At 38.0% G+C, this 26,060-nt stretch overlaps 2 protein-coding genes across 11 annotated transcripts in view; both read left to right on the forward strand.

The window, feature by feature from the left end:
* The window catches only part of pld2 (phospholipase D2), a 31,376-nt gene extending 27,029 nt beyond the window's left edge, over positions 1 to 4,347 (forward strand). For 2 of the 3 annotated variants that reach the window (XM_057359451.1, XM_057359460.1), the window contains exons 20-25: positions 36 to 149; positions 580 to 629; positions 831 to 965; positions 1,113 to 1,266; positions 2,214 to 2,331; positions 2,615 to 4,347. In XM_057359451.1, the coding sequence (XP_057215434.1) occupies positions 36 to 149; positions 580 to 629; positions 831 to 965; positions 1,113 to 1,266; positions 2,214 to 2,331; positions 2,615 to 2,839 (796 nt within the window). In that variant the 3' untranslated portion in view covers positions 2,840 to 4,347. The remainder of the gene's footprint in view (positions 1 to 35; positions 150 to 579; positions 630 to 830; positions 966 to 1,112; positions 1,267 to 2,213; positions 2,332 to 2,614) is intronic. The other variant, XR_008964865.1, reaches the window with a different exon arrangement.
* A 187-nt stretch (positions 4,348 to 4,534) lies between these two features.
* The window catches only part of mink1 (misshapen-like kinase 1), a 44,078-nt gene continuing 22,552 nt past the window's right edge, over positions 4,535 to 26,060 (forward strand). For 5 of the 8 annotated variants that reach the window (XM_057359381.1, XM_057359391.1, XM_057359408.1 and 2 more), the window contains exons 1-8: positions 16,342 to 16,447; positions 16,539 to 16,629; positions 17,017 to 17,147; positions 19,431 to 19,485; positions 20,669 to 20,747; positions 21,661 to 21,836; positions 23,588 to 23,657; positions 24,690 to 24,900. In XM_057359381.1, coding sequence (XP_057215364.1) covers positions 16,343 to 16,447; positions 16,539 to 16,629; positions 17,017 to 17,147; positions 19,431 to 19,485; positions 20,669 to 20,747; positions 21,661 to 21,836; positions 23,588 to 23,657; positions 24,690 to 24,900 — 918 coding nt within the window. In that variant the 5' untranslated portion in view covers position 16,342. Of the gene's footprint in view, positions 5,731 to 10,815; positions 10,882 to 15,104; positions 15,288 to 15,443; positions 15,555 to 15,645; positions 15,737 to 16,341; positions 16,448 to 16,538; positions 16,630 to 17,016; positions 17,148 to 19,430; positions 19,486 to 20,668; positions 20,748 to 21,660; positions 21,837 to 23,587; positions 23,658 to 24,689; positions 24,901 to 26,060 lie in introns of those variants that run through there. The other 3 variants (XM_057359430.1, XM_057359438.1, XM_057359422.1) reach the window with 2 other exon arrangements.

The raw sequence follows: 26,060 nt of genomic DNA on the forward strand, positions 1-26,060 counted from the left end.
TCTAATGTGTGTATGTGTAAATCTCTGTATTGTAGTGAGGGAAAGAAGTACAGGGTGTTTGTCGTAATCCCCCTGCTGCCTGGCTTTGAGGGTGACATCAGTCAAGGAGGAGGAAACGCCATTCAGGCTATACTGCACTATACCTACAGGTACACACACACAAACACATCTGTATTAAAGGGAAATTTCACCCAAAAATGAAAATTCTGTCATCATTTACTCACCCTTACATTGTTGACATACATGTCTTTGTTCTGTTTAGCACAAAAGAAGATATTTTGAAGAATGTAACCAAACTGATACGGGGCACTATTGATTAATACTGTATACAAACTTCTATGGTAGTTAATGGTGCCCCAGAACTGTTTCTCACATTCTTTAAAATATCTTGTGTTAAACAGAACAAAGAAATGTATACCAATTTCAAAAATAAAACAACTTGAGGGTGAGTAAATGATGAGAGAATTTTCATTTTTGGGTGAACTATCACTTAAATACACATGTTCACAAAATGGAAAAACTTGACAATGTGTTCAACCAAAAGAACAACCAAAGAAACCATTTTTATTTTTTGTCTAGGACAATTAATAGAGGGGAACACTCCATTCTTTCAAGATTAAAGGAAAAAAGTAGGTGTCTGAATGAAACCTATTTAGCTGTCTGTTATTCTGACAGTCTGGTGCATTTTTGCATCCTGTCACGAACCAAGTCTGTCACTTTCACTTCTCTCTTGAATCTAAATGATTTAGATTAATCAGTATTGTTCAACCCATTAAGCAATCGCACAAATGGTTTGCCATTGTTTTAATGACTTTGCATCTCTTCATCAGTGCAGGATGAATGGACACAGTATATTTCTCTTTGTGGTTTGCGCACACACGCTCAGCTCGGCCGTTCCCCCATTACAGAACTCATCTACGTCCACAGCAAAGCCCTCATTGCTGACGACCGTTGCTACATCATAGGTGAGACCATGTGACATAAAATGCAAATAACTCGGGATACTCACAGTACTGTTTCTGTGTTGAAGAAGAGCTCCATCTATTGGTGTACAGAAGTGTAGCACATATCTAAAGTTCTTCCTGCTGTCCTTTCTCTCCTGTTGTTGTCAGGGTCAGCCAACATCAATGACAGGAGCATGCTGGGTAGTCGTGACAGCGAGTTGGCCGTGCTGGTGAAGGATGAAGAAAGAGTCCCTTCAGTCATGAATGGAGAAGAGTACCAGGCTGGACCGCTAGCACTCGCCTTACGAAAAGCGTGCTTTGGGTGTGTATGTGTGCGTGTTTCCAGGACAAAGTCGGCAGGCTTTGTTAAAAAGGTGTTTTTGATTTAAAGAATAGATTTATGCTGCATTCCAGGCACACCGGTTTTAGGATGTTTTGCACATCAACCCGGAAAGAAGTTTCAATCAATCATTAATAGCCATCCCATCACCAAAAGTCAATCAGCTTTCCACTTTTTTTGCATTTCTCTCTTTTAACATATCTTGAGATATTTCTAAGAGATACTAACATGACAATATCTTTACAATGTACGAATGACTCAGTAGCTCTGATGGGTCTGTGTCTGTGCTGTGAAGCACCTTAGCTTTTATCCTTTCTTGTCATTTTCTTTCCTATCTGTGTAGGAGTGTGTGAGTGAAAGAGGTGTATGTGTGGCGCAATTTGTGTTGGCACGATGCGTTCCATAACGCCAGCTACCAGAACATCTCTTGGTTGCCAAGGGAAACAGTGAGATGCTTCAAATAATGTTTGTGGCACCTTTCACTTCTGGCCTTGGGATGTGACCTCAAGCGATCGTGTTCTGTGTGCATGTGTCTGGATCATGTGATTTGTTTTGAATTATTCCACTCTAATCTTATCTGATAGCAAACATTTTCATTTGTGTAAGACTATAGAGAGCTGCTACCCCTGGGGCAGACTGAAATGCACAAAGTCAGCCTAATGTTTGTTTAATGAACACGTTTTTTTTTTTTTTAACATCGGCTAACTCGGCACCAATGCACTGAATATGTTTAAAATGTATGCTTGGGCTCAATAGACTGTAAGTTGAACATCTTTATACTTTTACTCTGTGTGATGCGTTTTAGGTTTGGAGTGATAACATTTAATTGAATAATGTTTGGTCTGAAATTTTTCAAATGAATGATTTTAAACCAGGTTGATTTTAAAAGAATTTTTCGACTAAACTTAGTTTTCCCCCTTTGTCCTCAGCGTGCTTCTCGGAGCAAAATCGGATCCAGCTCTCGACATTGACGATCCAATCAGTGATCATTTCTTCAACGATGTTTGGAACAGAATCGCCCAATCAAATGCTGTCATCTATGAAAAGGTGAGGAACAAAACTTGCATTCTAAACATGCCCTAAACCCTCTTACGACTGACATTGATCTATCTGATGTCCTTAACTAAAGGTGTTTATCGATATTTACTATGCATGTTTAAACTGATACAAATGTACATCTATACTATGGGATATCCTGTAATTACTGTAATTTGCAGGTTCTAAGTAATTCTGTTGTGAAGACATCGGACAACAGCACCCCCCTCCCATATACTTCTCTGGTATCATTATCATATATTTAAACTCTCAATGCTTTCTCTTCACGGTGCAGGTCTTCCGGTGTCTTCCTCTGGACTCCATTCGCAACTTGCGTGAGTTAATGGAGCACAGGAAAGCTGAAAACGTCAGCCTCGTTGACCCGGAGAAAGCCGGACAAGAACTCCAGGCCGTCAGGGGCATCCTGGTCCATTTCCCGTTGCACTTTCTGTGCGGGGAGAACCTGCTCCCACCACTTAAAAGCAAAGAAGGAATGGTTCCTACGGAGGTGTGGACATAGCAGGGAGGAGTCGAGTAGGCTATCAAACAGTGCGATTTAGTGTGAAACCCACGATGAAAAATAAACAAGTGTCACACATTATCAAAACTAATTGAGATGGAAGCCACAACATTTGTCTTTGGGTCTGATTTGGACTACAGTAATAGTCTCAGACCACTAACCACAGTACAATGTACTAACATGTGATAATGTTGTACGAGAATATAAACATATTATGTCAGAAGTACATAATGCAAATGATATTAAAACCCACAATGAAGTAACATTCAGGTAAAATAAAATTTACCTAGATGTTTTCTAATGGCCATGTACTAACACAAGATAATGTATAAGAATATAAACGCATAGTGCACTTGGCAAATTATATGAAAATAACAATGAAATAACTTTAATTTCATTATATGACTGAAATAACAGATGTTCTCAAATGCCCCTAATGGGCATGAATGTAATGTCCCGAGTATTTAAAATGGCGATAATGTAAAGTGCTGCATATTAAGGGCAGAATAAGGAGAGAGGAAGGAAAAGCGAGAGAGAGGAGTATTTTTGATGACCAAGGAACAGAACGTACATTTATTGTTGCAAATGTGTGTGTGGGCAGACGGCATCGCTTTACCTTCTTTTCCCTCTCTTGCGTGCACTACAGTACTACACCTCTCAATGCAGTGGCAGCAAATCTGTCAGAACATTTGTGGTTGTTATGGTGACTGGTATAAAGAGCTGACTTGGTCTTGGCTGCTGAGAGAGATGGAGAGAACGGACGAAAGAGAGAGGAGATTGCCAAGGAAGAAAAATAGATAAACCGTAAATCTGAGAGACCTGGCAAGCAAGGATAAGGGAAGTGGTGGTATACTTGGACAGGTAGATGATGTAATGTTTTTTGAAAGAGGTAGAGGGAGGGGTTGTGGGGGGAAGAAGGTGGGGAAGTAAACATTGAGGTTTTCGGGGGGAGTCTCTGCTCAACATTTATCACCCCCCCTTATCTCCATGACAACCAGGAGAATTTTTTGTTATGTAATAATGTCAGCGGTTCAGAACATTCCACTTTCTGCTTTCGGAGGGGGTGTCGAAACAAGTGGAGCAGAGTGAAGGACAGAAACGCAAAGCTAATTTTGTCAATGTCCCATTTTAACATTGCTAATATTCATGTGTAAATGTAAAATAGTGCTAAATTATACTATATATAATGTTATTACTTTATGGGACCTGCTTTGAATATGAAGAAACCACTAGATATATAAGCATGATAATACTGTCATATTCCACATTAAGCAATCATGTTTGTTTTTTATAAACGGATACATTTTACAAATCACTGTCTTTATATGCTTTCAAACATTTTAATGTATCAATCTGCTTATGCATATTTTTACATTTTTCATGTAAGTAGAATATGCTTTATTTAGAAAGCATGCAAAACTGTTGAAAAACACTTGAATTAAAATCAATCTTGATTAACAACCTTTGTGTGTTATTAAAACTTCAAACCTGGATATACGTGACGGCGCACAAATCATTCTATAGGGTGTATAAATACTGTATGGTGGGTTTTATCCTGACACCACCTGTCTCCATTGTGACTAGCTCACTCAGGTAGTTTGTCCCTGTTGAAGCACCGTAGCACTTCAACAGCCCAGGAAGACATGAGTGAGAAGTATGGGAGGAGAGGGGAAAAAAAGAAAACGCTTGGAAAATAGAGTACTGTGTGAATTCTTGCATGGAGGGGACGTCACAGCCCGACCACAGCGAGCAGAAGTAGAAATAGGATCATACCTAGACAGTGAAGTTGAATCTGAAACATCAAAACATAACACATTACACCAAACGGACAAAGTTGATGTCTAAAAGTCTCGGGGCGACTCCTTACAGAATAATCGCATCGTAATATTTGTGCGTCGTGACCATCGCTCGCTCGCTGGGATAAAAGGCCCGCGGTCTGAAAACAAGGGGCTGTTTATGATTTCCCGTTCTTCCCCCTCTCTCTCTCCGACAAATCGGCGGAGGTTTTGCGCACAACCGGGAGGCGCCGCTGACTGACGGCAGGAGAGAATGAAAGTTTGCCAGGCGGGCGGAATATTATTCGACGTAAACGCTTCTTGTTTTTGACGTAGGGATCGCGCAGTTCAATCTGATACGCGTTTTAGAGACTTCTGAAAACTGCGGGCATTTGTTAAGGCGAGCAGTGACATCGAAATCCAGTTAGAAATCCTGTTTAAGGCGTGTGCGTGGGTTGCGCCGAACATGAAGGTTGTGGCAGATTGACGCGGATATCACGAGCGCTGCTGTTTGGGAGATAGGCTTCTCAAACGTCTACCTTTCTATCCACATATTTCGGATTATACTGCTCGTTAATATATAAATCAAGTGTTTTTCACTGTGGTACGATTGGTTTAGTTTACGCAGTGCTGCCAGAATGAGTGTAGAGAGGGAGCGCAGTGTGGCACATCTGATCGGATCCAAGCGGCACTTCAAGCTCATGTAAATGTCGCTATGCAATCTTTAGGATTATAGGCTAAACCTCAAGCATTTATCATCTATAAATGCTCGCGAGGCTGTCGAACATCGTCTGCTAACGTTCGTATGAAGAACAGGACCACTTGGCCCTGAAGAACCTCTTGTTCTCCGGTAAAAAAATATTTTTATGGGCAGAAATCCTGCAGCTGTTTTCGCACTCGGTTAAACTGGCGGCGGCGGGGACGAGCCAAATGTTTCTCCGGGAAGCTTACAAGTTTTTATGAACCGTCCGTTGAAATAAACATTGTGAAAAGCAAATCACAATAAAAGTACGGAGTACGTGTTTTTAATCGTCGCTACCTTCAGGGACTGCTCTGAAAATGTCCGAAAACGCACCTACGCGGAGTCTGGATGACATCGACCTGGCCGCCCTGCGGGTGAGTTTACCGTGTGTGTGTTTGTGTGTGTATTTGTATGTTCACCTGCACCTGCCGGGCCTTTACCACGGAAAGAAATCCGTCAAAATGCGATCACTGCCAGTGTTGTGTGTTTTGAAGACATGTAAAATTGAAAGTCTAAACTATTAAGAGCTTTTATTGACAATGTGACGTTAAAGATTTAAGTTAGAAAGGTGTGATCCTGTTACTGTGGTTCGTTTTTCTGTGAACAGGCGAGTCCTTGGGCCTGTGTTACGTCAAGATAATAATCCAGATTTGGAGTGTTACTGTTTTTGTATGTATAATATGTACGTGAGCAAATCTCTCTCTCTCTCTCTCTCTCTCTCTCTCTCTCTCTCTCTCTCTCTCTCTCTCTCTCTCGCTCGCGCGCACACATACGCACGCAGCTGTGGTTTGGGAGGGCCTACCTTGCAAATAAATGTTGACACCAAAAGTCTTTCACTGTAATCTTAGAACAGCTCTATTGTTATATGGGGAATACCCTGCTTAACACTATTGTATCTTTACATTTAGACAATCATACACACATATGTAATAATTTAGCATTATTTTATGTGTCAGTGGCTGGTTTCTTATAATGTACATATTTATGTACGATTCAAATTTCCCTACCAGCCAGATAAGACATGCTATGTTGGAATAGTCTCACTATGTAGATAACGTGAGCAGAAGGCTAATCTATTCATAGTTTAGTGGAATGTTAGCAGGTGGCTAATCCAGTGTTTTAGGGCTAATTACTCACTATTAAGGTGACTTCTAGTTCCTGCATATAGATAAACAATCTAGCTGTCATTTTCACCATTGTTTGTGACATCAAGGTATGTCCCCTACCTTAACCATTGTCTATTTTGACACTTTAACAGTTATATGTGCTGGTCTTCAGCACATGAATCGCTGATGTTGACAAACAACTGTGATTGAGGCAGGAATGTTCAGCTCTCCGTAATTCTTGTTCTCCTGTCTGTTGGTACAGTGAGTTACTGGGTGGCATAGCTCTCCGGGCTCGGTGTAATATTGCCCTTAGAGAGAGAGAGAGAGAGAAAGAGAAAGAGAAAGAAAGAAAGAAAGAGTGTGAACATGATGATTCACTTGAGCTCATTGTTTGATAGCTGTCCTATATAACACCCAGATACTGCATATACGCAAACACGAATGAATGTGTGTGTACACGGTTAGGGGAGGGAAATGCTTTTAGACTATCAAAAGAGGGCAGCCTTACATTTGACCCTCTAGCTAGAGTCGCGCTCACAACCGAGGTGATTTGTTATTTCATTGTGATGAACATTAGACCTGTGACCCTTTCATTATTTGTATTTATTACGCGGCTCGTTGGAATGCTTGATTTTGATTGGCCAGTTGCGACATTTGCAGGTTCGTTATTCCCAGATAACAACCGCTCAAAACTAATAACACACAGTAACCCGGATGCTGCAAATCATTTTGACAGGTACAGTTAACAACCGGCTGCCTGCACATTATCCCTTACATATCACTTAGTTTGAATAACCTATATGAGCATCACATTTAGCTCAAAACAAGCAAAGAATATATAGTGTTTGAGAGTTCACTTGTTTTGTACAATCATATCTTCAAATGTTTCTGTTATATCATTTCAATGAAAAGCTTAGCAGCCTGCTTATGTAAATGAGCCAATAGGCTAAAAACATTGTAACAGTAATCACAACATCAAGTATTTAACTGAGCAATTGTGTAAATACTGCTGATAAGAGATGACTCAAACATTCTGTGGTGCTTTACCAATGTAACAGAAGCTTGTCTTTGGCTGATCAAAATTCCAGCTGTCAAGTTAAAGCCAGATGTTTGTTGTGAAGCTGACGAGGAGCTTTTTTCAGTGCGTATTGATAGACTCATTTGTGAGGTTACACAGTAATGGTGAAACGTGATCTACAGTAGTAATGCTTAAATATTGATAACAGACTGGCTGTGATGGACTTACCTTTGGGTTTGATGACTTCGACTTTTGTCTGTTAATTGTAAAGACTGTTAAGATTGTTTCTCAACTGTTTAGTCCAGCCTTGCGTTGTCTTAAAGGTATTTTATAGATAATGTAGCACATACTCTAAAGTCTGCACTATATAACTCGATCATTGTAACATAAGGATATGTTGATGTATACATGATATGTGTTACATGTATACATACTGTATACTGAATGTATTTGAAAGTGATAGTTTAAAAAAAAGGCATTTCAGAGAATGACCAACTGGCCTATAATACAATTTTTTTGGAATTACAGTATAAAATTTGGCCAATTCCATTAGCGATATTCAATATAGTCAGATCGTTCTATCGCCAGCTTGTGGATCGCCAATAGACGATAGTATGGAGGGGCGGGGCAATTTGCTCATTTATCTATGACAAGCTGGATTTGTGGACAGAAACAGAAGCTTACGTGTCTAGAAAATGCTCGTGTGACTGCAATTAGCATTCTATCAGAGTTTAAGTTCAGTGCAGTTGGCAACATTGTTACTTCCCACCGCAACCTTTTAAACAAGAGAAAGTAAACTGTTGCTGTAAGTCATTATCATTAATCCAAATGCGCCATTGACGCCGCGTGCGCTGTTATTACTTGATTGCCAAATGGGAACAACTCGTGTTCAGGTTTTAAACCCTCACGCGCATAGCAATTCCTGAAAGGAAAAACCCGAGCCGCACGCATCACAAAGCTCTCTCGTGCGCGGAAAACTCCGCACATTACAAACTCTATCGGCTGAACACCGAAAATGGCTTTTCGCATTTCTTCTATTTATTTAGCCAATTTTTTTCACTATTGCATAAACTGAATGGACAAAATGTGCTTTTTATATTTTGTCTTGCTTTTCAATGTAATACAATATAATTTAAAATAAAATTGAGCAAAACAAGTAGGCTAAATTGAAACAAAAAATTCTTGAATGGCCTATATTAGGCCTATAACTGACTGCTGAAAGATTGTACTCTACTCTGTACCCCTACAACAAAACACTTCATGTTGAAAGTGTCATTCAACATTATAAGCTAAAAATATGAATAAACGAAAACTGTTGGATTATTATAGGCTACACTGCAAAATGATTTAAAGAAAAAACGTCCATGCAAGAAATTCTGATTATTTGGCCGAACACTGAACATGCTGTTTTTGCTAGTTTCGGCCGAATGTTTTCGGTTGCTGAACATTCTGTGCATCCCTACTTTTTTGTTTTTAAACATAGTTTTTCATAGTCAGGTGAGGGAACTGTCATATCCATAACAGTCAATATTTTTCCTAAATGGTCACATGAAAATTAAAATAATTATTTTGCGGCCTATGAATAGCCATCCCCTCTCCATTTGTTGGGTTCTGGTTTGTACGTTTTTATTCACAGAATTCTTACATACTTTTTTGTCTTATCCATAATGCTGGAACTGTCTGTTTACATTTAGTGATTTAGCAGATGCTTTTATCCAAAGCAACTTTTTATCTTTTTGCAATTCATGATTATCTTGATTTCACTGTTCACACGACTATGTACATTTACGTATCCTTGCATGTGTTGACGGATCAGTATATTACAGTTTGATTCATGTGGGATTTTTCAGTGATGGTACAGTGAATATTCGGGCAGGGTTTCATGCTGCATGCTATGTTTTGTTCTGTCACTCATCACACCAGCACTGACATAAAAATATTTCAAGATTTAAGCCATATTTTGAATTGTAAAGCTTGTTGATGTCACTCCAACATCTCTTATCTCTATTTTCCTCTTGCTTTGTTTCACGATAAAAAATGCTAGGGGGGAATTTTGAACAAACTTTCTTTCCTCCGTCTTCCCTTTTCACCGTGTCCTCTTTTTATCTGCACGGACAGACATGTCATCTGTTTATCATCTTAGTCATTTGTTATTTATTCATTTCCCTGCTTAACTGTCATCTCTCTCCCTTCCAAAGACAAATAGTCTCTGATGTATAGACTAAATTATGTAGACCACCGCTGTCTTCATTGATGATGTTATGATCCTCTGGTGATCTTTGTAAACTCAGTTTGAGGTCATCATTGTTGTTTTCTGATGTGAAACTTGTTTTAAATAAGTTTGTATGTGCTCAAATCTTCTTTCGGCTTATTACTGATGTTTCACATGCGAGCATGTTGCTATGTAGCTCAGCACTTCAAATCTCAGTGAGAGAGAAAGCGAGGAAAAGATAAAACAAGATGAAGAGGGTGAGCGAGAAAAGATTGCCGTTATTGGAGGCAGAAGAGAGAGATGATCACAATGTATATGTGTGAGCTGGAAAGAACATTAGCCCTGTCCACCCACAGAGCTGTACTGAGGCCATATTGAATCACAGTTTGTGTATGTGCTGCACTGGCTGTTCTTAACTCTCTACTCATTTTTGGCTCCATTTTCCAGCTGAGGACATGCATATGAGCTTCATAAACTATTATAGAAGTTACATAAAGGGTTTATTAATAAAGGGTTATAATAACCCTTATTATAAAGGGTTTATTAACAAGCGCATTTTATAACAACTAAGGGGGTTTTAGGCACGCCGCTTCACGTCGTGCCACCACGCCCTTAGCTGTTATAAAATGCACTGTAACCCACTGCTTCGCAGGGCTTATTGCTTTTATAAAACTGTTATTCCATATACGTAGCAAAGTTTCATAGAATAAAGTAAATAAAGTGATATTTAGGCTATGGTTATATAGTTATAAATGGGGGTATTGCCAGTACATTGGCAGTACATTTGCCAAATTATGTTCTTATTTTAAACCTTGGCCTAAGAAATTCTGTTGGATTTATGCTTAGTTTTTTTTTCAAAACATTTTTTTCTTGTTTTAAGATATATTCTCTGAAGTAAGACTGAATAAAAAAACAAATTTGTCTGGTAGTAAAGCCTAAATATTTGTTCTGAATAAAATGAGAATTTTTGCAGTGAACAGAAATGTATTCAGTTTTCTCTACAAGTGATGGTGATAGAAGTGTTTTGTTTTTGCATCTCTTGAGTAATCCAGTTCTTACAAACTCTCTTACTATTGCATGTTAAAATCGATTTGTAATAATAAAGTTGATTTCTCTCTGCCAGGACCCAGCAGGAATCTTCGAGCTGGTGGAGGTCGTGGGCAATGGCACCTACGGACAGGTGTATAAGGTAAGATGGCTGGAGAATGGAGAATGAAATATTGTTGAGGGTTGAGTATACTGTACATCTCTTTGTTTCTTTGCAATAATAGATAACTTTGTATGCTAAGCTCCCAGTCGTGTTTTTAGAAGACAACAGTAATGTATCCTGATATGTTGTACATTATTGTGAGAGGTTAATGATGAGATTTTGGTGGAGGTTATAAGGAGAGAAGTAAGATTAATATAAAACACAGTAGGTGTATCGTGAGACTGTCTGAGAATGTCATTGCACCAAAAGTTCACACCATTGGTTGAGCCAATCTTGCTGTTTATGGGAAACATAACAGGAACATAGATATTAGTTAATTGGAAAATGCATTTAACATAAAAATAAATTAAGAAAGCACATGCTGTCTTACATGAAGCATAATGCAGGGCTCTAGACTGCGACCAAATGGTCGCATGTTGCGTCTTTTTTCCTGCCGGTGTGACCAGTTTTTGTTAATGGTCGACTACCATATATATTTACCAAACTGATCAATATATAATTGATACACCCCGCCCCCCAAAGACGTAGTATGCGTGGGTGTAAGAGATGCATTCAATGCTATGATGAAGCGGAAGCAACTAAAATATGTTTTGCCTGCAGAATACAAGAATTTCCCCGGCTAAGCTACGATAACTAAATGTATTGCATGTATTGTATGCAGTGTTAAGCTAATGCAGGATACATGTGTTTAAACTAGGGCTAGGGCTGTCACGATTATTAAATAATCGTCTCATCGCGATTGTTTGACCTCATCGCGATGATTTCGGATCATCGCAATTATCGCACATCTCTATAGAAGACACTAGGGGGAGCTGTAGTGCATCTGCATATTGCATATTTTAGTGTATATATTGTTACTAAAGCATGGTAATACTTGTAAAATGTACCACCACAACACAATCACTTAAAAATAAACTAAAACATATACAAATTACCTGCAGTACAATTTAATATTATTTAAGCAAATCTCAGTGTGAAAACCAGTCTACCAAAATTTCATTAACACACAAGTAAAATTTTACTGTAGTCTTGCAAGTGAGAAAAAAACAGACTAGAAGCTTTTCTATGACTGATAGTATTTTAATGGTGGCTTCAATTCACACCTGATCAATTTACTTCATTTACAAGTATTTGGTGGTTGTATTATTGACAGGTAAAAGCCTAACCTTAAATATATGATGACCCAATTTTTTCTGATGTATTTCCAAGAAAAAAACATAGTCTTGTATTCAGAACAATATGGTCTTTCAATCGCTGAATCAAAAATGAATGAGAATTAAAAGTCAAAGCTCAAAAACAGACAATTAATCGTCATAATCGCCAAAGCCCTAAAACAGACAATTAATCGCCACAACCGCAACGAAAGACAATTAATCGCATAATCGCAAGATTTATTAGACAATTAATCGTCAATCAAATTTCATAATCGAGCAGCCCTAACTAGGGCTGTCAAAATTAACGCGTTAATAACACGTTAACGCAAATTCCTTTTAACGGCACTAATTTTATTAACGTGCGATTAACGCAGCGCGCATTTTCTGTTTGAACCTTGGCCTTGCCCGTAGTTTGAGAAATAAACGATGCAGCAGCAAACAGAAATTGGAGAAATAAATAGGTCTTCTGAACGTAAAATTCATATATAAACGATGTCTGATGGTTCTGTCGACAAGACTAAAGTGATCTGCATTTATTGTCGATGTGAATTAAGCTATCACCGCAGCACGTCGAGTTTAAAATATCACTTGAAGCGAAGCATACAACTGACGCAGAGAGCTCTCCTCCTCGCGGCAGACCACACTAGATTGTTTTCAGCAGAGACGGATGGACAACTTCACAAGCAACAGACTCACCACATCGATAGCTAAATGGGTGGCTACAGCATGTAGGCCAGTTAATGTAGTGGAGGACGAGGGTCTACTTGAAATTATTCGCATCGCATCTAACGATTACACATATGAACTACCTTCGAGAGCCACTGTTACAAGAAGATTCACGACTCTTACGAAGAGGAGAAAGCGAAAGTCGAGGAGGGATAAGACAGACAAACACGGTTGCGCTCACCAGAGATTACTGGACTTCCCTCAGTAACCATAGCTACCTGGGGGTTACGGCTCATTATTTTGACACACACTGAAACTACGGTCGCACGCTTTGACCGTCATGAAGACAGACGAGAGGCACTATGCTGACTTTGCGCTGAGCACTTTCTGCAGGTAGCCAGACAGTGGAATATTGAATTCAAAATTAGCCCACTGACCACCGATAGTGCACGCAACATGATTGCCGCGGCCAGGCAGCTTCCGTTCGAGCATATGCCTTGCATTGCACACAGCCTCCACCGAGCTATCACAGTTGCGAAAATGTAAACATGCTTGTGTAAGTAAATAGCTCAGTGCAGAGAAAGAAGTAATGGGAACCTGTGTTTTTCCAGTTTTTTTCATGTGTTTAATAGACATGTACAAGTTCTTTGAAAAACATCTATGACCTTTGAAACATGTCTAGTCTCCATGCTCTATGTTGAGTATGGTTTCACTAATAATAAACAATATACATTTGCATAAAGCATCAACATTTGTCCATGCCCATGTTGATTAGAGTATTAAAAACTTGAAAAGTATTCATTTAAGGTACATTTATAATGGATAAAAATGTGCGATTAAGTTGCGATTAATCACGAGTTAACTCATTACAATCGTGCGATTAATCGCGATTAAATATTTTAATCGATTGACAGCCCTAGTTTAAACTTAAAGCACTACACAAACTATTGTGAAGCTCACCAACAATACTGCAAAGCATAAAAAATGTCAGACATACCGTTAAAAAACGTTTTATACGTGAGTCGCTATTGATGAATGCCAAACATATGTATCAATGCAGCTTTTATTAAGAAAAATCACTAAAAGCCTGCACGCGCCCAGGAGTCAGAGCGCAAAATACTAAACTGAGTTCTCCTTCACGTCGTCTTACTCTAAAGACGTATAAACGCAACATTTCGTCAAAATTCCCATATTAACAAGAATCCTTGTAAAAGTAGTCCGTTTCATGAATGTAAACGCATGTTTTACAGTACATTACATCCGCTAGCTCTTAAAGGGGCAGCAGCATTATAAACATCTCTGTTTATGATGTTCATCAAACAACAAAGGACAGGTCCAAAAACACTCACTGATTAATTAATTGTGTTCTCCTTATATGAGTTTTTCACAACAGACAAAGGGAAAAAGTAGCATACTTTAGTTGTTAAAGATGTCCATTAAATATGGTAAAGTGTTGAGAGAGTTTATGTGTAAACAATAAATCATAAACAATGATTTGTATTTATTTGTGATTGATTTATTAATGTATTAATACTGTAATTAATGTATGTATTAATGCAATAAGTAACAGATTTGGATGTAACTCTGGCGCTACCAAATTAAGGGCTGGTAAGTTATACCAGCTGTATAACTTGGTAGCACCAGTGCCATCTCACTCAAATGTTATGTCTAGAGCCCTGTAATGTCATTAGTGTACAGTACTTGAAGGCTTTAGTACAGTGATTGTAACAATACAGACCTCTGTAATTACTACAGCGTATGACATGAGCTATCTCTAAAGAGTTTGTAAGGTGTAATTTATACTTGAGGCTCAATTGTTGGGAAAATATGTAATTTGTTGCCTGTAGTGAGGATTTGGTGTATATAGGGGTGTATGAGTGTGTAGTTTATTGATGGTATAGTGTGTAATGAGTATGTGCAGTTTATAGTAGTGAGAAGTTTAGGTGTAGTCCAGTTTAGTTTTAATCTTGTCACATACATAATACAGGTAGGCTGCGTTTTGTAGGTCATTGACCAGTGTCGAAAACATGCAAGTACTCACAAAAACATGCCTCATTTTATGTGGGTTAAGTTTACTAACAAATAAAGGTTCTATGTAGGGGTGTAACGATACACTCAGCTCACGATTCAATACGCTACACAATACTGGGTTTACTATTGCGATTGCATAACGATATTCAATCTTTTTTTTCAAATTTACAACATTCAAGGTTTAATTCAACCATCTTTATGTAAACGAATAAAAACTGAGTAGATCTGTCGCTGAAGAATAATTGCCATAGCTTTACGATACATATCTTAATGTTTTTGTATTGCGATACTTCGATATATTGTTCCAGCCCTAGTTCTATGGATCTGCTAGAAGAATTGTCTCTGTCTCAGGGTCGTCATGTTAAGACGGGTCAGCTGGCTGCCATAAAGGTCATGGATGTGACTGAAGAAGAGGAGGAGGAAATTAAAGCAGAGATTAACATGCTGAAGAAATACAGTCACCATAGAAACATCGCTACCTACTACGGAGCCTTCGTGAAGAAGAGTCCGCCCGGACACGACGACCAGCTTTGGGTCTGTGCCTCCTCAGAGATATCTCTTGCACTCACAACAACATGAGTTATTACAAATAATTTTGAATGAAACTTCGAAAAGTTTTTTTTTTAGAAATGTCCTGTATTAGCATGCTGTTTCAGAAATGGGCTTTTCTCTTCGTGTGAATGTGTATAGTTGGTGATGGAGTTTTGCGGCGCTGGCTCAGTGACAGACTTAGTAAAGAACACAAAGGGTAACTCATTGAAAGAAGACTGGATCGCCTATATCTGCAGAGAGATACTGAGAGTAAGATATACAAACACATTACACACTTGTCCTTTATACATAATTATATGTAATTTACACAGCTGAAAAACATTGTTTCTTTTCTCCTCAGGGGCTGTCTCACCTCCATGCACATAAAGTCATCCACAGAGACATCAAAGGACAGAATGTTCTGCTGACAGAGAACGCAGAGGTTAAACTTGGTGAGTGGGCGAGTCTGTTTTTCATACTCTTATAACGTTGTTTTTGGTTCAGGTTTGTTTTTGTCCTCTGATGCTGTGATATTTGTTGAGTATGTTTGTGTGTGAATGAGTGTGTGTAATAATTATGAAATATTTACATGTATTTATCTATATATTTAGCAACATTTTTAAATATATATATATGTATGTATATATGTATGTATGTTTATTTATTTTTGTATTTTCTATTTTTCTTAAATATATGTATTAATGTGTACGTTTATAAAAAATTAATATGCACAGTACACAGACATATATTGTGTAAACACAAAGCCATAGCTGTGAAAACCATGGGATTTAAATTCTCGAAAAATGGGATAAGCTTTCATTGTTGTCATGCACTAGTGTATGCAGATATGATGTTTGAGTTTACACAACAGGTTTTCGTAATCATAGAGAGCTTGATCTTGAGTGTTAACGGGCTGGCTCGCACCGTTACAATATGGCATAGAAACAGATGCTAATGGTGCATCTAGTTTTTATATCTATGGTGGCTAGAAATGTCCTGTATTAGCATGCTGTTTCAGAAATGGGCTTTTCTCTTCGTGTGAATGTGTATAGTTGGTGATGGAGTTTTGCGGCGCTGGCTCAGTGACAGACTTAGTAAAGAACACAAAGGGTAACTCATTGAAAGAAGACTGGATCGCCTATATCTGCAGAGAGATACTGAGAGTAAGATATACAAACACATTACACACTTGTCCTTTATACATAATTATATGTAATTTACACAGCTGAAAAACATTGTTTCTTTTCTCCTCAGGGGCTGTCTCACCTCCATGCACATAAAGTCATCCACAGAGACATCAAAGGACAGAATGTTCTGCTGACAGAGAACGCAGAGGTTAAACTTGGTGAGTGGGCGAGTCTGTTTTTCATACTCTTATAACGTTGTTTTTGGTTCAGGTTTGTTTTTGTCCTCTGATGCTGTGATATTTGTTGAGTATGTTTGTGTGTGAATGAGTGTGTGTCTGTGTGTGTTGTCTGGCCTATTTCCTGTGTGATTAGAGAACATCATCTTTTAACAACTGGAGCAAAGCAGCAAAGCTCATTAATGTAGCCCTGACACCATGACAAAAATATATTCATACACCACAACCTAAGGAAGAGTGTCTGAGAGAAGAATTTGCATGGCTGTTTAAATACTGTACATTACAGCTGCACGACAAGTTTTCAAAGATCATTGGAAGCAAACGTTCTATTGTTATGTTGGTAACCCCAATCTCTCTCTGTCCGCGTAGTGGATTTTGGGGTGAGTGCACAGCTGGACCGTACAGTAGGCAGAAGAAACACATTCATCGGTACGCCGTACTGGATGGCACCGGAGGTCATTGCTTGTGATGAGAATCCAGACTCCACCTATGATTACAGGGTAAAATGACAATTCTTTCTTTTAATGCACTCTAAAAACAGTTGTGTTCAAAACAACACATTTTGTGTTCAGTTAAGGACAATGTTCTGACAACTTTTTGGGGCAGTCGTGGCCTAATGGTTAGAGAGTCGGACTCGTGACCAGAAGGTTGCCGGTTGGATTCCCAGGGCCAGCGGGTAACGACTGAGGTGCCCTTGAGCAAGGCACCTTACCCCTACTTGCTCCCCGGGCGCTGCAGTGATAGCTGCCCACTGCTCCGGGTGTACGTGTGTTCACCACTTGCTGTGCGTGTGTTCACTACTCAGTGGATGGGTTAAAAGCAGAGGTCACATTGCGGGTATGGGTCACCATATCTGACTAATAGGTCACTTTCACGTTTTGTGTTACATTTAACACAACATAATGTGTTAAATAGGATAACACAAACATAACACAAAAATTAACACATCCATTTTAAGAGTGTGTACTGTACATTATGCCTATGTGTGGGTCTGGAGATACAGTTTCTGTCATTAAAAATTCTGTCATTATTCACCCTCATGTCATTCAAAACCTGTATGTGACTCTTTCTTCTGTGCAACAAAAGATATTTTCAGAAATGTCTGAACCATTGACCATTGATCTTTAAAATATCTTCTTTTGTGTTCTGGAGAAGGAAATAAGTCATAAAGGTTTGAAATGACATGAGGGTGACTAAATTCACGATTCAAAAAGCTTTATTGAGGTGGTTAAAAAATCTTTACATTGCCACAGAACCTTAAAAATACTAATTTTTACACAAAATTCACTTTCAAACGATTAATCGCATCCAGAGTAAAAGTTTGTGTTTACATGTGTCTGGGTACTGTTCATATTAATTTTGTATTTATAAACACATACACATACATGTATACATAATAATTATGAAATATTTACATGTATTTATCTATATATTTAGCAACATTTTTAAATATATATATATGTATGTATATATGTATGTATGTTTATTTATTTTTGTATTTTCTATTTTTCTTAAATATATGTATTAATGTGTACGTTTATAAAAAATTAATATGCACAGTACACAGACATATATTGTGTAAACACAAAGCCATAGCTGTGAAAACCATGGGATTTAAATTCTCGAAAAATGGGATAAGCTTTCATTGTTGTCATGCACTAGTGTATGCAGATATGATGTTTGAGTTTACACAACAGGTTTTCGTAATCATAGAGAGCTTGATCTTGAGTGTTAACGGGCTGGCTCGCACCGTTACAATATGGCATAGAAACAGATGCTAATGGTGCATCTAGTTTTTATATCTATGGTGGCTGACATGTTGAGGTCATGTTTCATGGGTGGCAGATACCTCTGGGAAAACGTTTAATTTAATAATGGCATCTGGTGAGCGAAGTCATTGGATTTTATACAGGTAACCGTCTGTGTGATACAGCATCACACAAATGCCAATGTTGTTGCTTACATGTGAAATTGAACAAAAACTATTTATTAAAGGGATACTTCATCCAAAAATGAAAATTCTGTCATCATTTACTCACCTTCGAGTTGTTCCAAGTCTGTATAAATGTATTTGTTCTGATGCACACAGAGAAAGATATTTGGAAGAATGCTTATTAAATATCTTTCTCTGTGTTTATCAGAACAAATAAATGTATGCATATTTGGAACAACTCGAAGGTGAGTAAATGATGACAGAATTTTCATTTTTGGGGCAAGTATCCCTTTAAAGAGGGATGAGTCTTGTACTGTTTATTTTCAATACCGTAGTGCAAAGAAAACCAGTATTGCTGTATTGCCATATATTGATACTGGTACCGATATCTCTATAATTCTTTTGTTATTTTTATTTGTCATAGAAAGTTTGTTTTTAAGGACAGAATGGGTTGGCCTAATTAATTATTTATGGGTGGTGTTTGGATATCAAATCCTGTCAATCATAATTTCAGGGATAGTTAAGCAGCAGCTTTAGTGAAGAAAAAACTCCAATAAATGTGAAGTTATGTTTTGTGACAAAATCTGCTTGCATTCAGAAACAGTTACTCTCCTAAACAACTATGTGTTACCAACTATTGATAAAGTTCTTTAGAGTTTTTAATACACTTGCTTTTTGGCCCTTTTTCCCAGTATCAGTAGTATTAATATTTCAAGACACCCTGCACCTCTACAGTATGTATTGATTGTGTGTGTGTGTGTGTGTGTGTGTGTGTGTGTGTGTGTGTGTGTGTGTGTGTGTGTGTGTGTGTGTTTTGTGAACAAACTAAATGAATGTTTTATTATTTCAGAGTGATATCTGGTCTCTGGGGATCACTGCTATAGAAATGGCTGAAGGAGCTCCTCGTAAGTCAAATGAACACATACGTGTACAGTCACATACATTACGCACAAGCATGTTGTGTATAGTCACACACATGTTGTTTGCACCTTGTAAGCTATAATAGCATGTACTGTAACACATTTCCTTAAAGTGTGAAATATAGAAAACCTCTGTCCAAAATAAATAATTATTGATTCCATGTACTTGTATTGTCAGACTTACAGTAGTACAGTTGCAATACAGCTCTTACATTTGAGTTTATCCTATTGCAATCACAAAATAATATTTAATTCAGACAAAAACTTTGTGTTTTTAATCATTTAAATGTAAACCTAAGCTGCTTTTCCAATAGATGATTAAAGGGGTCAAATGACACGGCTAAAACAAATATTATCGTTTGTTTTAGCTGTAATGCAATGTGTATACATAATTTCAAAAACGCTGTATTTTTGTTTGTATATCCTCTTTGTCCCGCCTCTCTGAAACGTGCTGATTTTTTACAAAGCTCATTGCTCTGAAAAGCGATGTGTGCTATGATTGGCCAGTTAACCAGTGTGTAGTGATTGGTCAAATACTGCAAGCGTGTGATGGAAATGTAACGCCTCTTACCATATTTGGAACATTAGGTTCCAAAGCAATTGTACTGACAGGTACGCCCACCTTACTTGCGTATACATTTGGGCGGTCTTAGTCAACTCATACCACGAACTGACGTAGATTTGTGGGGGTGTGGTTACACGAGGCGTTTCAGGCAGGTCTGGGTGAGCATTCGCTTTTAGATGGAATGCATATTTTGTTCCGACACTTTCATTTTTGCAATTTTACATGTCTAATACATGAATGGGCAAATTATAACACACCAAAGACCCAGAAAAACACGTGTTCGTGCCATATGACCCCTTTAACAAAATATTTATAGTTACAATGCATGTTTTGTATTGTGATATTTTACACAGCTCAATAAAAAACCCACAGGTATAGGTCATTGTCGTAACATGCACCACAACACTTAGTCACATTTTTCTTTCTCTAACACACACACACACACTCATTCTCTCACACGGACAGCGTGTAGCGGCAGCTTAGTCACTGTTCTACTTGTGGTCATGAATAGTTGTCACCTCTTGAGTCAGTTTGTCTGATAATTTGCTGTATGATTGAGTCTTGTATAAACTTGTTTTGATTTCTGATCTCTCTCTCTCTCAGCGCTCTGCGACATGCATCCCATGCGAGCCCTGTTCCTTATCCCACGGAACCCTCCTCCTAAACTAAAGTCCAAGAAATGGTGAGGACGCTCTGTTCAGCTGTTATTTTAAGATCAAGCTATATTTCCATACTTCCTTCCCTCCCTTTTTCCCGTCATCTCTCTCTCTCTCTCTCTCTCTCTCTCTCTCTCTCTCTCTCTCTCTCTATATATATACACACCGCATGCGCAGAGGCATTCCCATATAGCTGTCAGCTTCTCAACTTGTATGCGGTTTCCTTATTTTAAAGAGTGTTCTCAGACAGGAGCTGCAGTGTTTGCTCTTACACCAACCTACATCTTCACACATGTGGCTTCTCAGAGTTCTGATGCATGAGAAAATCTGTCTCTTTCCTTTTTCTAGTCTTACTCTTTCGGTCAGATTTTGTTGTCATATATTGGCATGCTGTGATTTAATTTTAGACTTGAAGTTATTTTGGTCCCGCTGGTCAGAGCCCTGCCCTTGAACAGCTGGTTATAGAAGGAGAGATGGAGCGTTGGTGTGGGTTTCATAAGGCAGTCATGCTTTATATCACTGCATTGTTCTCTTTTTTGTTAGTGTTTTGTAATTTTGCTAGCTGTGACTGTTTGTTTGATTCTTAGACGTTATTCTGAAACGCTGAATGGAACCCGTTTTACTGTTGCGTCATGTGTTGTTCATCAGAGTGGGCACAACTTGCTATAAAGCTTTGAGGTTGGATCGGAGGAGTTAAAAAAGAGTCGGCGTCAAAATTTTAATTTAATTATGAAAACAAACATTTTATTTGCTTTAGAGCAACATGTACCAATGACGTGCACAATACGACTGAGAATATGCATTTAAAATACTAAGAATTCAATTTTATGCTGACACCCCATTTAACTAAATTTTTTTAAGGTGAAGGATATTACAAATAAAGAGTTAAAATACATTATTACAGCAGTATACATTTTTGTGTTTTATGGTCTCTTTCAGGTCTAAGAAGTTTATAGATTTCATCGAGGGCTGTCTGGTAAAGTCATATCCAAGTCGTCCATCCACAGAACAACTACTGAAGCATTCGTTCATCAGAGACCAGCCCACAGAAAGGCAGGTCCGCATCCAGCTCAAAGATCACATCGACCGCACTCGCAAAAAACGCGGTGAAAAGGGTACGTGCACTTGTGTCTATGCACAACGCTGATGTGATGCTTTGTTGCATTGTGCGCCTGCTAATCATTTTCTGTGTTTACAGCTTCATTTCCAGATGGAAACTTTCTGTTTCTCGGCTTAATAATTTATCAGAGTTAAATCAGTTTTGTCGTCAGAGAGAACAGATAGCAGAAGCTCCTCAGGGACTGAAAATTAGAATCACTTGCACACCAGAGCTCAGTGATACTAAAGGCTTGTTTACACCACAGATGCCAACAATAAGGAAAAAGATAGTTTAAAAAAAAAATTTAATAACGGAGTCCACACCACAACTAAAACACTATGAAACAAAAAGCGGTATCATTGGTATCACTTTGAGAGCGATTTAAGGCAGCTGAATAAACATTGACAGCCAGTCTAATTGAATTTAAAATGTGAAACTGCAGCACAAGCTTACAATAAACATAGCATTATTGTCTTATGGTGTGGACTAATGTAGTTATTTCTACAGTTATCTTTATCGTTCTTGGTGTGAATAAGTCTTAGGTGGAGCAGAGCGGTTGATTTGGTTTAGTGACATCACTGAGGGTTTGATGAGGTAGCAAAGGTCATATTCTATTTGGTGTATCCACATTTGTTTAGTTAAAAAAATACTGCTATATCTGATTTTTAGATGTCTATATGTAAACATATTTACATTTACATAATAATGTTTGTGCTTTGAAATCTGTATAAAATAGAATTTTCAGTGTGAACTGGCAGATCAATCAAGTTATTTTTTAGAACGTTTTTTTTGTATATAGCGTCAGTTTTTGTACCTATTGCATGATAAATGAGAGAATGAGTGAACGGTTTTGGATGGAGTATATGCATGTATAGCTCTAAATACACATGTAAGTATATGCATAGTATCGCTATAGCGATTTCTGCCCCCCATGATTAAGCATGGTTGTCACTATATTACTTTGTTAATAGCAAGCGCAAATTGTCCAATTTTGGAAGGAATTTACGGATTATTGCTCACTTAGAAATACAGGGTCGCAGAAGTTGAGTGGTGGTAGGTTATATTATGTATTAATTGGCTGTAGTGTAACAAAAGTTCTAAACTGGCAGAATAATCGTGGTTTATAAACATGATTAAAATTTCAAACAAATAATTGTGGTTATCATTTTAACCATTATCATGTGTATATAAAGATGTGCCTCTGTTGCATGTTTTATGCATCTCAGGAGTTCAGCAATATAGTAAGCTGGCAAGAAGGGCATTGACAGTCCAAAATTTCCAGTTTTCCACTCGTTTGGTTATTTCCTGAATGGCCGCTGCTTTGTTGCTATTGTGCTGTTGCTAAAGTCTTTCCTAAATCTAGATCACTGACTGTCGACTTCAACAAATAGGGTTTATATGCAGTGTAAAATCCTAAACAGATCTCATCATTGACCACAAAAGTGGCACTTGTACATAATTCACGTGTCTTACAGTAACTCATCAGATTTTCGCCCAGTGGTGTAGTCAAATAACACAGCTTGAATTGTATTTCTTTCTGCATGCGAGGAATGAGGAACAGCTTTAAATGGAAGCATCTAGCCAACTGCCTTCAGCAGACTTATTAAAGCACTTACAGCATAAGTCAAAGAGAGTGTAGATGATTTAAATTCTAAAGTGCTGCATTCTGCATAAAGAGTTTTATAACGCATATAATATTAATGCCCAAAGCCTTTCTCATCATTTTTCTGCCTTCCCTCTTTCTTATTGTCTCTTATTTCCTCTCAGAGGAGACCGAGTACGAGTACAGTGGTAGTGATGAAGAGGATGAGAACAGAGGGGACGAGAGAGAATCAAGGTAAACACAACAGTATTTGAGTTTACACGACCTTTACACAACACTACTGAATGATACTATTCAGTAGATTAACTTTAGATTAGTTTAATTTGCACTGTTATTATAATTACCGTTTTATCAAGTTAGATCGGATTTGCAAAACAAACAATAAATTTTATATTATTTTATATTATATTATACAGGAAGGTTTTATCTGACATCTCTTAAAACATGTTATTCAAATATTCTTATTCTCTGACAACTTATTTACATCTTGATGTTTTTCTTTTCTAACAAAAAAACTATCTATAAAGTAAAATGGAATGTAACAACTTTGAAGTTCGATATCTTAGAACTGCTCAGAATGCAGAGAGAACCTTACAAACGTCCTTGGGGTGTCACCACGTACCATTATTGTCATATTAAAAATCATGTTTAGCGATTTTATATTATTACTACATATAACATCAAATTATTTTGGACTGATTTAAAATTTTGCTTTAAGAGCCACAATGGTTGTAGGGGAGTGTAGGGAGGCCCTCTCTCTGCCTCCCTACACTCATTGGTGATTCATTGGCCAAAAAAAGAATTTTACTGATAGCATTAAATATTTATTTTATAAAATAATTTTAGTAGAAATAGTGATAATATTGTTATTGTGGAATGTTTTGGATCTTTTGTTTTGGAATGTGTTGTATCTGTAAGATCTGATAAATTGCTTTGACAGCAATCTGAGCTCATATGTTTTTTGGTGAAACTACCTGTTTGGAAACTGTTCATTGCTTTTTCATGGTGCTTTGGCACAGAAATGACACATTTCACTTATATTGGATGTTTATGTTTAGGCTTTTATGTGCATTAGGCAAGTTCCTCTTAGAGAAGCTCTGTTAGATTTCAGGTGTCTAAAGGAACTGGGTGTATGCCATTGATGCAACTAAATTTAAGTCCTCATTGTCAACTCCAGATGTCTTCACAACCCATCTCTTCGCAGTTCTACTCTCAACTCTGTTTTCACCAGCTCATTAATCTTCATTTCCTTGATTATGTCTCCAGCTCTATTTTAAACGTTCCGGGTGAGTCGACGTTGCGCAGGGATTTCCTGCGGCTGCAGCAAGAGAATAAGGAGCGCTCGGAGGCCTTAAAGAGACAGCAGGCGCAGCTCGCTGCTCAGCGCAGAGACCCCGAGGAGCACAAACGCCAGCTGCTGCACGACCGCCAGAAACGCATAGAGGAGCAGAAAGAACAGAGGCGTCGCTTAGAGGAGGTACATATACACACAAGTGCATGTTCAAGTCATTCGACATGATCTCTGCTCTCACAGCGAACGTCGAGGGCAGAATGCCAGTCATAAAAGGAATTGGTATACACCTACACGGCAAATGGATTTTTTTAAAGCGAAAGTGTTCTGGATTTTATCTCCAGTACTTAAGTCGGACTGAACATGAGTCAGACCACCGCGAGGCTGGAAAGGAGGCCAAAAGTTTAAATAAGGAGAACATTCTGGAGTGTTCTGCAACGTTGGAAATAAATTACCTACATCACAGCCAGGTGTTTCACAGCAGTGTTTGTTCAAGTGCTTAACATTTTTCTCTTATCTCGAAAAGTCTCTCTTCAGTAAAGTGAATGCAGCATGGTATTTAGAATTTCACGTCACATAAAGTCGGATTTATTTACTGAAGAGATGTAATTGCTAATAATCTCTGAACTAGCTAAGAGAGGTATGCAGTAGAGAACACACACACTCCTTTGATTTGGTCTAATGTAATGAGCATCATAAGGCATTCAGTTAAACCTGGAAAAAGTTTTGGGATCTTAAAAAATATATGAAATTTTAAACTAAAATAAATAGTATTATGACAATATGAAATATTTGAAATTCAGCATTTCTAGGTCACTAATAGGGCTGCACGATAATTTATCGCGATACCACTAAATCCTATTGAAATCAAGCTGGCTGAGATATGCAATGTGTCAATATTTTTTTTAATGCGTAGCTTGTCCGTGAAGCACGACTATGGGATCAGTAGGAAATGCTGCTCGATCTAAAAGCAAGTGCGAGTTTGAGTCGCTTATAATGTGCATTTGAAAAAGCAACACCCGTCAAACATGATCATTATAAATATACTTTATTATCATAAAAATACATGATGAGGCTTGAGTAACAGTGATAAAAAGATGTCCACAGGCATTTCCTAGATTCTAGAACGTGTTATGGTCTTCTTCTGTAGTGCATATTTGGAGTTTCCGCACGAGAGCGCCCTCTGGCTTTCGGATGCAGCAGCATTTTCCCATACTTCACTCAAAAGCTGTTCATAAATCACATGATATTTATCGTCGGTTTATTGCGACAGCCCTAGTCACTAATCAAATAAGCACATTTGTGACATTGATGTTAACCTTTTAACTTTTTTTCTAAGAAAGGTC

The sequence above is a fragment of the Triplophysa rosa genome, linkage group LG2 (genome assembly GCF_024868665.1).
Source record: "Triplophysa rosa linkage group LG2, Trosa_1v2, whole genome shotgun sequence".
In the NCBI taxonomy this organism is placed as follows: Eukaryota; Metazoa; Chordata; class Actinopteri; order Cypriniformes; family Nemacheilidae; genus Triplophysa; species Triplophysa rosa.